General features: G+C 34.2%; 2 protein-coding genes across 8 annotated transcripts; one reads left to right on the top strand and one right to left on the bottom strand.

Annotated features, from left to right (window-relative positions):
- The first annotated feature begins 1,155 nt into the window (after positions 1-1,155).
- On the top strand, positions 1,156-9,609 carry LOC117115157 (melanoregulin-like). 7 transcript variants are annotated; one of them, XM_033258850.1, is made up of 6 exons: positions 1,156-1,315; positions 2,441-2,540; positions 3,092-3,260; positions 4,953-5,043; positions 6,935-7,098; positions 8,096-9,609. In XM_033258850.1, exons 2-6 carry the CDS (start codon positions 2,452-2,454, stop codon positions 8,186-8,188), a joined length of 606 nt encoding a protein of 201 aa, XP_033114741.1. In that variant the 5' UTR covers positions 1,156-1,315; positions 2,441-2,451; the 3' UTR covers positions 8,189-9,609. The 7 variants fall into 7 exon arrangements, with proteins under 7 accessions (XP_033114741.1, XP_033114740.1, XP_033114739.1 ...); XM_033258849.1 differs by having other exon boundaries at positions 2,438-2,540; XM_033258848.1 differs by having other exon boundaries at positions 2,409-2,540.
- Positions 9,141-13,906, bottom strand: LOC117115155. The gene is made up of 4 exons (XM_033258843.1): positions 13,553-13,906; positions 12,203-12,561; positions 10,933-12,097; positions 9,141-10,137 (listed from the first exon to the last, which is right to left on the bottom strand). The coding sequence occupies exons 1-4, from the start codon at positions 13,722-13,724 to the stop codon at positions 9,968-9,970; spliced, it is 1,866 nt and encodes a 621-aa protein (XP_033114734.1). The 5' UTR covers positions 13,725-13,906; the 3' UTR covers positions 9,141-9,967.
- Between the last annotated feature and the right edge of the window lie 291 nt (positions 13,907-14,197).

Here is a 14,197-nt window from a genome sequence, read left to right as displayed (position 1 = left end):
GGGGGGGGGGGGGGGGGGGGGGTATCACCACCCAAGACCCCTGTTACACGCCTGCTTATAAGTTCCGCCGGCCCTGGCACTCACAAGGAGATAGAATCTCATTCATTCATTCATTCATTCATTTATTTGGTCAATATCAACATATACAAAGAAAAAACAAATAAAACCACTTAAAACTATTTAAAACAGTAATTCAAAAGATTTTTTTTTTAATATGTAAAATTTCTTTTAGAAATATTATAAAAATCGTAGAAAAAAGGATAAGAGGGTTAAAAAAGATAAAAGGGTTAAAAATTTTAAAATACACAGAAACGAAATAAAGATTTAAGAACGGTAAAAGATAAGTTAACAACAATTAATAAAAACATCAGTATTGAGATTTATCGAAACCAATAAAAAGTATTAAAAAGGTAAAAAAAAAAGCAGTTTAAAAAGTTGTTACAGAGTACTGTGGTACTGTTAATGAAATTGTACGAAAAACACGGTATCATTAAATTAAATTTTTTAAAAAAATTAAAAAGGAGCAGATGAAAAAACAAGAAGTTGATATCGACCAGGATAGCCCAAGAAAACCAATTACATAGGTTTATTTCCGTTGGGGTCCTTGACAAGGTTTTATGACATGATTTCTTTCGTTATGACCCTCTCTTATTCGATAAGTAGTCTTTTACCATTTTTCTAAATAATGAAAGGCTGGCGGAGCTCTTTATTTTGCTTGAAAGTTTGTTCCATTCATGGATGACAGTAGCATAAAATGTGCCATCGATAGCTTTAGATGCTTTCGTTGGGATAAAGCTGCACAATTCTTCTAACTAAAACTAAAAACGAACGTTGAAATTTACAAACGGAAAAGGTACAGTGAAATGACGTCAGTCGTGAATTGTACTATTTTTATGGAATAAATATAATTCCCTCCAAATGACCGTAGTCACAAAGAGAATCGAAATAGGTGCTGTGTAAACATTATTATGTTTGATTTGGATGCATATTAACCAGCTCTTTTTAAATACACATGTCATTATGAATGATTACACACCACGAACTCTGACATTTTTGGTAAATTCTTGGCATACTAATTACGGAGTTATGAAAAATTATCTATATGATCGTGCTTGGTGATTACACAAGTATCATAATAACACGTAGGCCCATTGGTCACCTGACTTGGAAACTTTGTACAGTAAATAATTAAGAGTCATAGGCCTACAGGTCATGATGATAAGTATTGATCTATGGTCGCTAAAATTGGAAATAACCATGATCATAAAGGATTCCAATAGCTTGGCAATTGGGTAGGTTTGCACCGGATAATTTGGTATGTATGTTTCTACAGCAAGATCTTCTATTTTGTCTCTCTTACTCGCAAATTACAGTGCTGTGTAATGCTTGAGAACGTTTCTGTAAATCATAAGGCTAGTTATATAGTAGGACGGACATACCATATTCACCATTCGATCCATGAAAGTATAGTTAATAGTATATACGGTAGTTAATATATTGGACGTTGTGAAATATGAAAATGGAATTCCATCTATTATAAGCCGCACTATAAGTTAAATAATTCACACACACCTACACACCCCAAAATATGCAATGTAAATGGATATACATTTCTATATGAGAGATGGTTTCTGGTAGTTAGATCGTTAGATCTGCGCCTGAGGTAAACGTATAGGTCACTGTGGTTTACCTGTAAGACACTCGCCTTGATAGTAAGCGGTTGGAGTTCAATCCTAACAGAGATATTTTCTTCATACAACTAAAAAAAAAACAGTTCGTTGAAGGTCTATGCTTGATACGATTAAAACATATTGTTGCTATTCGAGCACCGTTGAAACAGAACCGAAATGCATACGTTGACTTTGGGTCTACCATGAGACAAACCTTGATCATCGATAGAGTTTGGTTTATACCTTATTATTCAATATAAACAGATAGTTAATATTAAAGACAGTACTCGTATAGGAACATATGTTGTTATAATCGTATCAAGCATAGCCCTTTAACGAACGATTATTTTTTCCAGTTGTATGAATAAAATATCGTTTACTATCAAGGCGAGTGTCTTAAGCCGGCACTCACTGTATAACAGGTTGACGAGTTTATTAATAACGAGCAAACAATGATAAGATACAGGAAAAAGGTTGTGTTAGCAAATTTTTCAGCGGTGTTACTGAGCCAGCTGAATGCTAGACTTTAGGTATTCGGTCGTACACAAGCACATACAGTATACATCGGTATGTGCCTATATATGTGCATTATGTAGTAAAACATGGTTTATACGATACTATGTCCTAGTTATGCTTATTTTTGTCTCATGAAAATTAAATGAAAGTGATATACACAACCGGATGACGTCACGTTTCAATTTTTACACAGTTTCGATGCTTTCACATTTTGAAATCTAGATTAACTTGACTTCCTTCAACCTTAATAGTAGCTTAGAAAGTAATGGAGTATTGTTTATGCTGCCCTGCGAGATACAGGCCTACAACTCCACCATACGAGAGCACTGCTGAAGAACGACAGGCCTTAATTTCGTAAGTGAAATTTTGTGAATGCTCTAAATAAAGTATATCTCTTTTCTACAAAGACTTGTATCTCTATCAACGATTGTCATAATCATCACCACTCTCATCACCATTATGAACATCGTCGTCATTGTCATTACTACCATCTTTCATTATTATCATCATCATTCTCACCACTGTATCTTTTGTTTTTCGCTATGCTGGTTTTTATTCTCTTTTGCTAATTATACTATATTTGTATTATTATGTTTATTAATTTATTTACCACGTGGCTAATATTAAGAACCGGCCTTATGAAACATAAGGCTGTGCCACCTAGCTATAAAGCTAGACAATAAAATGATAAAAAGACAGTGTAGTCTAGCGCACGGGCAACTCATTTAGCACTGTGGAGATATATTCTCACAATACAGGCAGCTAGGTATTAGCCTAGTAGGCCTATTCTTTTAATAGGTGGCAGTTTATATGCGTAAATAAACAAGTAATTATTTGGACAGTACAACTATAACTCCATGATTCTGCATTTTGACATCATGTATAATCTTATTGAATTGCTTTAGGCCTGTACGGTCTCCGTATTACGTAGATGACATCTTAACAAATCAGCCTATGTATGATAATGAGAATTTATGGAGTGAGCCAGGTGACATCACACATATGGAAGCAGATGATGACCGGAGACTTTACAACATAATTCAGAAGAGAGACAACGAAACTCCTGGATCTCAGGTGGGTTTTGTCTTACAAATGCACATCTATCATCATCATCTTTCTATTTTGGCCGACGCTGAGACACGGGCTTGAAAATTTAGTTTTAAATATACCGGTATGTGCTATCGATAAAATATTTTGATGGCCGATATCAACGGCATCAATACAAAGAAATAAATGGTAAAGAGTTCAGAATTATATATTTATAATGCTTGGCAAAGAACGTTTAAACGTTATAACTTCATTTTAAGCATGAATTTGGTCACCATTGGCTATACATGTGCTCTCTTCATGTTATATCAATGGCTGATGAGACCAGTCCAGGCTTTGGAAGTCGGTATGCATTTTCACCCTCCTCTTTGTGTGTGAGTTGCTGTCATTTTCAAATTGTTCGATGTTGCTAGTAATATTTAATGGAAGATTTGCTTAAGAGTGTATTTTTGTGCTGTTTCATGTGATCGTTTACCTATCCAGAGCTCACTAAAAAGAAGTTTTGTCATATGTATTTATTAAGAATTCGTCTATACAGTCGCCTTCCCAGTATAGGTGTCTGTGAAGTGTAAAGGTGGGAGAAAGCTTATGCAAAGAAATGTTCGTAAAAATAATCAACTTAAAGTGATCTTTATGAAATCTAAAAGTTATCTGTAAGCATGTAGAGGACACTTACATTTTAGTAGACGTTTTGATGTTGCACCGGTTCCAAACAGAGAAGGAGAGTCTTCCCAAGAATATCGGTGTTCACTTAGTCGTCTAGTTGGCCGTTGTTGAACTGGGTGCTGCCAAATATGTAAACAACGAATCCCAGTACCTGATCATTGACAATTTACGTAAACTAGTTGTTTAGTGCTGTGGATACCTGGAGAGTGTGATTTTTTTTTAAATTCTTATACTGAAATTTGAGCAGGCTATTGTGTTATATATTGACATGATACATTGTACTCCATATTATTGCTTAATAATACGGAGCCGTCTGTATCTTGGGTGGAATGGAATGGCAAGGAATATCCTTCGTTCAGTAATATATTTCTGCAATATGTTGAAAAGAATTAATGTATAAGTTATGTCAGTCAATATTGTTAATGAACATACAAAAACATGTAAGCATTGGTGAAATAATATTCACACACACACACACACACAAACTCATTTTAGCTTGAATTTATTGAATTTACTCAGCAAAGTTACATTAATTTTAAAACATAGAGCTTGAAATTAGTGAGATTGAAGAACATGTCCTCTTGGCACCCCTTTGGCCATTTCATGATTTGATGTGTGCCGAATATAATGATAAATAAATTAAAAACAAAACGTTTTCAGGACAAAATTCTGATAGAACATATCCTCCTACATAAGAAAAGTAAGGATTTGATAGACCAATTGTATATCGAAATCCATAATATTAACAGAATGGGGAGGGAGATATCTGCTTTTCTGCTAATTGAAGAACGACATGTGCTGTAATAGAATTATGCAATTAGAATGGCTAGTAGTTTGAAAGCTTTATGTTTACGACAAAGTTCATCGATGCGCTTTGCTAAAATAACAAATGTATGATGTTGAATCGGGATAGGGAGAAAAGGCGGATGATACTTATACTGTACTACAACAGGAATGTTGGTTCTTGTAAATTTGGCCTAGTTATGGGCCTGATTTCCGTATTAAATTTGCTTATTATAAATAAGCTTATAATTTCCTCTTTACGTTTTGTAGGAATGGATGGATTTTGATATTGAAATAAGCAAAATACGCTCTCTGAGACTAGCAATACGGCAACGTTGGAAAAAAACTTTAGATCAATTAGGTACAGTATGCAATTGTGTATATATATAATATAATAGTATCTCTGAGGTGATCCAATATGTGTAGTGATAGGGTATAAAATAGTTCCAGCAAAACTTTGTACTCTATTGCTTAGGATATCTTGGATCCACATAATAATATTTCTTAAGGAAATTGCGGTCATTCAATGTTGATACATGTATAATGAGCCTTTTTTATTCTTTTTTTGAAAGTGCTCTTTTGTTTGGAAGTTATGTATGGTTTGGTAATTTAAGGAAACACGATTATAACAGACTACAACGTATCATAAATCAGGCTGGAAAAATGTTTCAATAAAATAGACAACTAGATGATATCTGTGAGATTAAAATTATTGATAAAGTAAAGAGTATTTTAATAGATAGTTCCCACCCATTAAATGCATCTTTTACTTGGCTACCCTCGTGTAAAAGGTTAAAATCACAAGTCTGTAGACCAAATAGATATCTTAATTCATTCAACCACTTTCCATTAGAATGCTTAATCAAAATATTAAATAAGTTTTATGGCCTAATTATAATTTATTTTCTCCACTACTAGCTATTTATTATTTATACTGACTACTGCATTTTGTTTTGCGATGTGATGCACCAACTGATTTTCCGAACGGACACAAATAAAGAATCTTGAATCTTGAATCTTGAATAGGTCTAAAAAAGTAAGGTTCTGTACGTCAAAACAAACAAAATATATTGATAATGAGTTATAATAAAATAATACTAATACAATACAAAGAAAATATACGCCATGAACAAATTGCAACGATGAGTTGTGATTTCATGTGCAACAGTCGAGAATAATAAACGGTTAAAGTCTCTGTCGTATAGTCGGACAGTTGATAGAATAAATGAGATCTTAAATATATTTGTCTTAACCTTTGGATGAAGTAATCTTCAGCACGTTATTATTATTATTATTTTTATTATTATTATTATTATTATTATTATTATTATTATTATTATTATTATTATTATTATTATTATTGTTGTTGTTGTTGTTGTTGTTATTGTTATTGTTATTGTTATTGTTATTATTATTAATATTATTATTATTATTATTATTAAGGGTCTATTGGCCCTGTTCAAAGATACCGTATTGGAATTATTAGGTAGGTATTGTTAGGTGTTTTTTTTTTCAATATCATTGTGTTTTGTCTCCATTTTTGTAATTTCTACCATCGGCGCCGCGAGCAGCTCTGCTAGATATGGATACGTGCACCCTATAAGTTGACATTATTATTATTATCTTCTTGGTGCCCTGCCCACTATACTGATTACCCATTCATTGCATGCTGCCAACCAATTTTTTAATACAACATGGCTAATCAAGCGGTTCAACAATATATTGCTAATAAGACGTTTTTGTCAGTCTCTCTCCTTTATTGCATCAAGTAAACAGATACATTTAAATTAAATAAACCTTGTGAATTCATGCATCTACATACTGTTTTCCAATGATTTGTAATTAAAGATTAATATTTTCCTATCAATCTATTTTTATTGATTATTAGTATTTTTTCTGTAAGCAATTATTCGGTTTGCTTCTTTAGCATTTTACAAATCTTTATAATTGGGCTTTCACATGTTCTTCTAACAAGAATTGATGTAATAATTTTGCATGAAGACAAAATTACAATTTAAAAGCATTATTGTCCAAGCATATAAAAACAACGTCTTTCATTGTAGATTCAAAAGAATTTTTCAAAAGTTTATTTTTAACTTATTGCCATAATGTACCAACTTCAGTAGCAAAACATTCTCCAAACCTCAATTTTATCCTTACATAATGTACATACATGGGTCAAAATAATACCAATTTGAAAAAGTTATTTGTTTACATTAAGATATATCATTATTATTATGTTCATTTAACAGGTTTCAGTGACGATTCTCAAGCTTTGTTAGTCGTTACCTCATCGTCTGAAGTAAAAACTCTGGGTTCAGCACAGAGGGCACATCAGTTGCACGACGAGTTAGTCACACAGACTTCTATTTTCCTGGAGGACGTGACGCAACCGCAACGGTACACAATAATCTTGGTTAGTTTCTTATTTTCTTTATGCTACAATAATAATGATGATCATACAATTACTACTTCTATTGCTGATGACGCCACACGTTCCTGCTACTGAAGCCCAGTAACAGGAGCTACGAGATATGGGGTCCGGGTGAAAAATAGTTTGAGCACAAAAATAGCTTATGCCACTGCTGCTGTTGTATCTGCTTAAACTGCTACCACTCTGTTGTCGCTGTCCATCCTGTTGTTACTCTTGTTCTTCACTGTCGGTGCCGACGCCACTGCTGCTGATGATGAATATTATGATTATGATGATTATTATTATTATGATTATGATGATTACGATGATACGATGATGATGATGATGCCAATGAGGACGACAGTGATAGTCAGAATATAGGTTTAAATACTAATCGTAGTTAAGACATGATGATGAAAGATACTGATAATCATTATGCTGAATTGGAAAATGTTTTGTGATAACGACTATTACGGTGTAACATATAGCCTATACAAGACAAGTGTAATGAGAACAATTTTAAGGGTAATAATAATATTTACAAAGAATGCGATTACTCTAGTTGTAAATGTAATGTAATAAGTAGAGACATGAATTGAGTGACGATGGTAAATAACCAGCGGACACATCCCCCACCCCCACCCCGTCGGGGAGAAAAAGCTCAATTCGTCGGGGAGAAAAAAATTATATATATTTTCTACATATTAGTAGACTCTAAAATCGATTATGTAAGCCTTTGAAACCCGAAAATTGTTAACATTTTCGGGGGCTTCGCCCCTGGACCACTTTTAAAACCTTTTAATCGAAGCTCGACCACGCCCACATTGCTTTTGTCGGGGAAAACTGACCCCTTGTCGGGAAAATCCTGGCGCCACCCCTGAAAATAACGTATGTGTATCTTGAGTGTTTTATAAGGTAGGTTTATTGTTGTATCTACACCCTTTTAAGGATTCACTTCATTTTTCTCTATAACACTAAATATTTAACATTCTTTCTCCAGGACCGCTTACTGGACCTAGACGCTGCCGAAAATTTTGTACGGATGGCAAAGAAAATGTATCCAAAAAATATAGAGCGGGATGATATAACGTGACGTTGTCATATTGTCAACAGTTTTAATTTGTAGTTTATTCAGTCGTATTGACGACGAACATTCAATCTCAACAAGAGTGTTTATAAGTATAATCAGGCCTCGCACCGTTACAGGGGTGGCACTAGCGGGTTCGGAATGGGTCAGTCAGCTTCTCTTTTCCGACGAGGAGAAAATCGACAAAACGTTTTAGATCAAAAATTCTATATAATTTAAAATCCCCGAAATTGATAGAGCTTTCGATTCTTCACCTAGTCTGGGTTCCAGGCCCTAATTTTGGGTTACTCACTCTTTATTGCACTTAATGCGCGTCGTAACAAATTTAATTGGCGTCCCATACTCAATTTCTTCTTTTTTTTCGGATTAGGATTATTAAGACTCAAACCAAAGATAAAATTATAAACCAACTTTATTCGCTCGTTGGCGGCGCTATCTAGAATAAAGGAAAACTATAACAAGGGACTTGTCCATGGCAAATCTAAATTGTTCCCTTTTCAAATTGTATCTGAAGCATATACATAATGGTAACTGTCATAATGTCAATCAAAGGGCGGTTATAGTAATATGAAGCCGAACTTTAAAAAAAAATCTAATTTAACACAAGAAATGCTAAGAGTATTGAATTTAACTAGATGCATAGAATCATTATTGGTGGCTCACAAACTTCGTGGAACTAGTAGTTAAACTAGAGGCTATAAATGCTTATTAATTGGGATTTCTGGTAACTTGTACTGTATATAAATTGTTTTTTTTTTGTATTATGTATTATTCCTGATAATTAATATAAGTGAAATGTAGAATTTAAAAAAAATGCCTTATTTTTGGAGTGACATACTATTTGTACTTAAACTCAGTGTACACCATAAAGGTTATACTTACATTTCCATTTTGTATTTTTGTACTAAATAGTTTTTTTAAAATCAAAGCTATTGGAATAACTTGAACCATTTAAAGCATGTTGATGTTGCAGTTTATTTCAATCTAGGCCGCATTCTAATATGAATCCAACAGAATATTTACACAATGTCTAAATTCAATTTCTAGATTACAGGATAGCATATAACTTTACAAACACACCACATTAATATACATTATATATATATAAGTATATAGATATATATTTGCTTTTCATTTTTTTCTAATTTTTTTTTATAGATATCACAATATGTACCGTAGTTATTTAACAGCTTCAAAGCATTTGAATTAGCATTGAACATCGCTCAATCATTATAATGTGCTTCTAGAACCTTGTTTTCACATTAATTGCTCATTATATATGTTGTTTGGAGATATAAGGCTTAGGAATGAGCCATACAAAATAGGCCTATATAACAGTGTTCAGACAGCAATCGGGCATTTATTGACTATTCAGCTTTGTTCTCGTATTTCTTGTATAATATTAATAAATATTTCTCATCCGCTTACGTCTATTTTATTATATATAAACAACCCTAGAGTACTATATAATCTATACTTACGGTATGTAATCTCACATATGCATCAAAACAATTACATTTTCCTCTTGGAACGGCAAATACATTTTCTCTTATTTTCTCTTAGAACGGCAAATTCAAGTTATATTTTACTACATAAGTACGTTGTGTTACAGCATACATTTCTTAAATAGGATGCACCACCAAAGACAAAGACAATTTTCACAAGACGACAAATTCTAATGTTTTCTTTTATATAATATACAGTATACTATAATAAATATTATTCGATGGTTTAAATGCAATTATCTTCACATTTAACTTTTAAATTGATTTTTGGATCGATGTTCTATATTTGTCGGGGACGATCCTCTTCCCCTCGTTTTGACAGTTTAAGTTGATAAGCATCGCCCCTTCCAGATGAACGACAGTCGTTTGATGTGGGAACTCTGCATCCTCCAAATTTACTGATTGGTTTTGTCGATTCGGTCGTTTTTGTTCCTGCTTTACGAAGTGGAACTGCAAATAAATAAATAAATAAATAAATTAAATAATTAAATAAATGTTTAAAAAAAATATCATTAGCGATATTTACGAAGGGAGAGAGGGAGCGTGTTAATAGTGGAAAATCAAAACCAACATTTCCCACAGCAGAGTTAATGGTGATAATGTTTATAACAAACATATTAATTAACATTCACGTAGCGTCCAAGCAATATGTAATATTTAGCATGTCTCGTATTGGTTGGTGGGGACCTTATCGGGTGATTAGGAGACTCATTGTGATCCACCAGCAGATAGTTAGCTGTTTTCTGTCTCTGTGACTCCCAGATTGTTTTCACCTTTTGGTGTTAGTATCTGGCTGTTCTTCAGATTCAGGGCAGCTCTGTCTTTTCTTTTCAGCTGGTGGGTCATGGTGGTCTCTTCTTGATTCTGAGGTCCCCATTCACCATATGACCCATATGATTCTCTCACGGAATGTATTTTTTATTATCTTTTTATTCTTTCTTTTATATTCTGAATTGCACGCACTACTCTTTTTGCTTATAGGATCAATCAACACTAATTTCATTCATTTTTACCATGTTAAAATGACAAAGGAGTATCGTATTTTATCATCTTCGGTTACAGCAATAGAAAAACAATATATTACAATATTGAAAGAATTTCATCTGGTTAAAAATCATGAAATAGGCCTGTTATTTTTTTTTTCATTTTTTAAAGTTATATAATGCACAGCAATTCGTTTTACTTTAATTCATACAAATAGGTAAAAGTAATCATTAGTATTAATCGCACGCCGTCAATACTTACGGGTAACTTTGATGCCTGCCTTGAGTCCACATGGCCTGCCAGAAGCTTTGAAGTTTCTTGTTGCCGGGGAAATGGTTTTTCTTTGGTTTATAGTTTGCTGGTGAAACTTGCTTACTGGAGTTGGTGACACGGACTTCCGTTTCGAATCTCTGGGAACTTGAAGGGAAGATGGGTTAAGTTTGTTTTTTGGTATCACTGTCTGCTTGCTTGACGCCTTGGGTCCTTTTTTAGGATTACACTTTGAAGATCCACCGGTTGTCTGCTGAGAACTCTGGTAATTTCCATGTGGAGGTCCTGCTTCCAAGGATATTTGGTTTCCGTTGTGGGAACTTTTTTCACTATTAGAATCACTGGTTTCAAATGCTGAATCTTTCTGTCCTTCGCTACTGTTGCTACCAGCCCCAAATGAGGATTTTGTATTGGGATACGGGCTGATAACGTCAATGCTGTCCAAGACAGGCCGCTCTTGGTACTGGGTTTCACAGGAATTCTCCACTTCGGTGCTAATTTCTGCATCGTTCTGACTTCCTGCTTCGTCCGTTTGTGCTAAACTGTTATATCGCGCTTCATCATCTTGGATTGCGGTGTGGGATGAGTCTATCTCATCTTCAGACCCAATACTAGTGGCCGTTTCATCCGAGCTCCGATCAGCAGTGATTGGTTTATAACGGAACATTCTGTCGTCATCGTAACTCATCCAGACACCATGAAGATGTTGGTCATGTGTAAATGTCGTACTAGAATCGTCAGATAACGCTTGCTCATCTTCAGAAACGGGCCCAGGCTCTAGTCGGTTCCTTTTACAATTGTGATTCAACTGGCGAATCTTACATCCATAATTTGAACAAGGTAACATCGGGGAAGATGGTCGAATGCCAGAAGAAGTCGATCGCCCAGCAGCGTCTGATTCAGTACCACAGCTAACGAATAATGTATTCTCAAGGACGGCTTCCATATCAGGATTGTAATTCAGGTAACTGTAACTGTTATCCAGTGATATCGTTTTCATTAATTTTGTAGTTTCCTCAAGTGGAGTTGACGCAACAGCTGCCGCGGCGAAATCCCTTACAGAATCGGATGTTGGTAGGGTTATTGCACATGGGTTCTCGCTTTGGTTTTCTTGGTTGTCTTTGGTTCCTTTATCTTCGGAGTTTATATTTGTATTCTATCAATAAAATATTAACAATTTACATTGGACAACATCCAAAAAACACAAAATGAACATTGAACACGAAGCGTAGTGTAGAAAGATACCTTTAGTAATGTTTACCTTAGTGTTGACAGGCAGTTGTTGTTTCACCGAGTTGGGGTGCATAAGTAATAGTGTCGGAAGCATTGATGAACCTGGGGCACCACACAAGACCTGAGGAGTCTGAGGAGTGCTACCAACGAACTGATTTTGTGGCACAAGAATTAACTGAGGCTGTTGAACCAGTTGTAGCTGCTGCGATAACTGACCGGCTGCAAACTGATGGTTGGTGGATTGTGGCGTCTGCAAAAGTTGCATCAACTGGTGACTACCCTGACCAGTGGTCGGATGCTGTATGAGATGAAACTGCTGGATCTGCTGCCCCATGTTAGCACCACTCTGCTGCAGATATAAAGTTGGGTAGGGCAGCATTTGTTGGCCTTAAAAAAAACATTTTAAATATTAAATCCAATTATACATACGAAGCCTCTAGTAACTTTGAAATAATGAAATAAAATAAACAGATATGATTGAGATAATATATTTATTGGAGTGAAACATCTAGTTCTGCATCAATTCAAATAAACAAATTCAAATTCAATTGAACTTAAATAAAGTAAAATTTTAGGACTTTTCCAATAAATTCTGTTAAAAGTCGTATCATCCTATAATTGTTCAACAAAACATTAGAAAGGCAGTAGATATTGTTGCACAAGTATTAAACCAATTATTGTTACCTATTTTCGTTGAAGTTACTAAGCGCTGTACGTTTTTCCGTGATCATTGGATCCACATGCTTTAAGTTTAGCATATTGTCGCAGTAGCAGTTAACCCCACCAGGTACCCATTTATACTCCTGGTGGGGAGAACCAACGCAAACAAAGTATCTTGCTCAAGGACACAAACGAAATGCAAGCAAGGGATTAAAACCCCGACCTCAAGGTTGGGAAACCAAACTGTTTAAGTTACGCCATTACCGCTTCTAAGTTATAACTACTGTATTACTTTCCTTATCACATTCATACATACAATATCAAATCAAAATTAGGAATTGGTTTGAGACTGGTGTAACTTTAGTCATTGTCTATTAATAAACGGACATATTTAGGACTACAGATATACATGATAATTATAATGTTTCTACTTCACGTCTCTATTGATTTAAATAACTCAAAAACAATTATATAATAAATAACAATGTATTGTACAAACTTTGGTAATCACCACCAAATCATAAATATTGGACACACAAGATCTTACATATACCTGCAATACCTGCATTACACACAAGCCGTTTTAACGATTATTTGACTATACTCTAGCAGCTCACTCATCTCATGATACTGTAACTTTGTATACCAACACGCTAGGCTACAAAACAGAGACGTTAAAACTTAAATTATGAAATAAACAATGCCTAAAATGTCTTGCCTTGAACAAGTTGTAACTGTGGAATTTGTTGGTAGCTCGGTGTAGTCGGAGCAAACTGTTGAGCCATATTGGACGTCGGCGCAAGTTGCAAAAATGTCAGTCCTGTCCCTGTTGAGCCTGGAATCTGGTCGCCAGTCATGGTCTTCGTTGTTGCAGGTTGTTGATTAGCCATATTCGCAATTAAAAAATTACCCACACACAATGATGTTGTGTTTATAACTTGTAAGGACACACTCTGAATGTAACTTTTCTAAATTTTTAAACAACAAGCTTCTACTAAACCTCTTTAGAATAATCTTGTATGAACCCGCTGCGTCAAGCAAGGTATCAAAGAATGCTTGATCGCAGCCAAACCACCTGTTAAAATAATAGTGAAATTTTTATATAGCGCCCCCATTTGACAAGAACATCTTTGAGCTAAGCTAAAAAAAGTTATCGAACAAAACTAAAATCCTAACTGTTGCCATTTTGCTACCATTATTGTGTCAATATTATATCACAATAATGTTATAATAATAATAATTATAATTATAATATATCATAATAATAATAATAATAATAATAATAATAATAATAATAATAATAATAATAATAATAATAATAATAATAATAATAATACTGATTTGATAATACTCTGATTTTACC

This window comes from Anneissia japonica, unplaced genomic scaffold, assembly GCF_011630105.1.
Source record: "Anneissia japonica isolate Jap-2015-1 unplaced genomic scaffold, ASM1163010v1 scaffold6997_len847652_cov182, whole genome shotgun sequence".
NCBI lineage: Eukaryota > Metazoa > Echinodermata > Crinoidea > Comatulida > Comatulidae > Anneissia > Anneissia japonica.
This window is presented reverse-complemented; position numbering and strand designations above follow the sequence as displayed.

What these genes read in the sequence shown, in the direction of transcription:
- LOC117115155 (XM_033258843.1), bottom strand. Translation starts at nt 13,724, where the DNA reads ATGGCTAATCAACAACCTGCAACAACGAAGACCATGACTGGCGACCAG. An exon ending in ACAGTTACAACTTGTTCAAG is followed by an intron (nt 12,562 to 13,552) that starts GCAAGACATTTT and finishes GTTTTTTTTAAG; the next exon opens with GCCAACAAATGCTGCCCTAC. An exon ending in GGCAGGCATCAAAGTTACCC is followed by an intron (nt 10,138 to 10,932) that starts GTAAGTATTGAC and finishes ATTTATTTGCAG; the next exon opens with TTCCACTTCGTAAAGCAGGA.
- LOC117115157 (XM_033258850.1), top strand. Translation starts at nt 2,452, where the DNA reads ATGGAGTATTGTTTATGCTGCCCTGCGAGATACAGGCCTACAACTCCA. An exon ending in AAAAACTTTAGATCAATTAG is followed by an intron (nt 5,044 to 6,934) that starts GTACAGTATGCA and finishes TTCATTTAACAG; the next exon opens with GTTTCAGTGACGATTCTCAA. An exon ending in AACGGTACACAATAATCTTG is followed by an intron (nt 7,099 to 8,095) that starts GTTAGTTTCTTA and finishes TTCTTTCTCCAG; the next exon opens with GACCGCTTACTGGACCTAGA.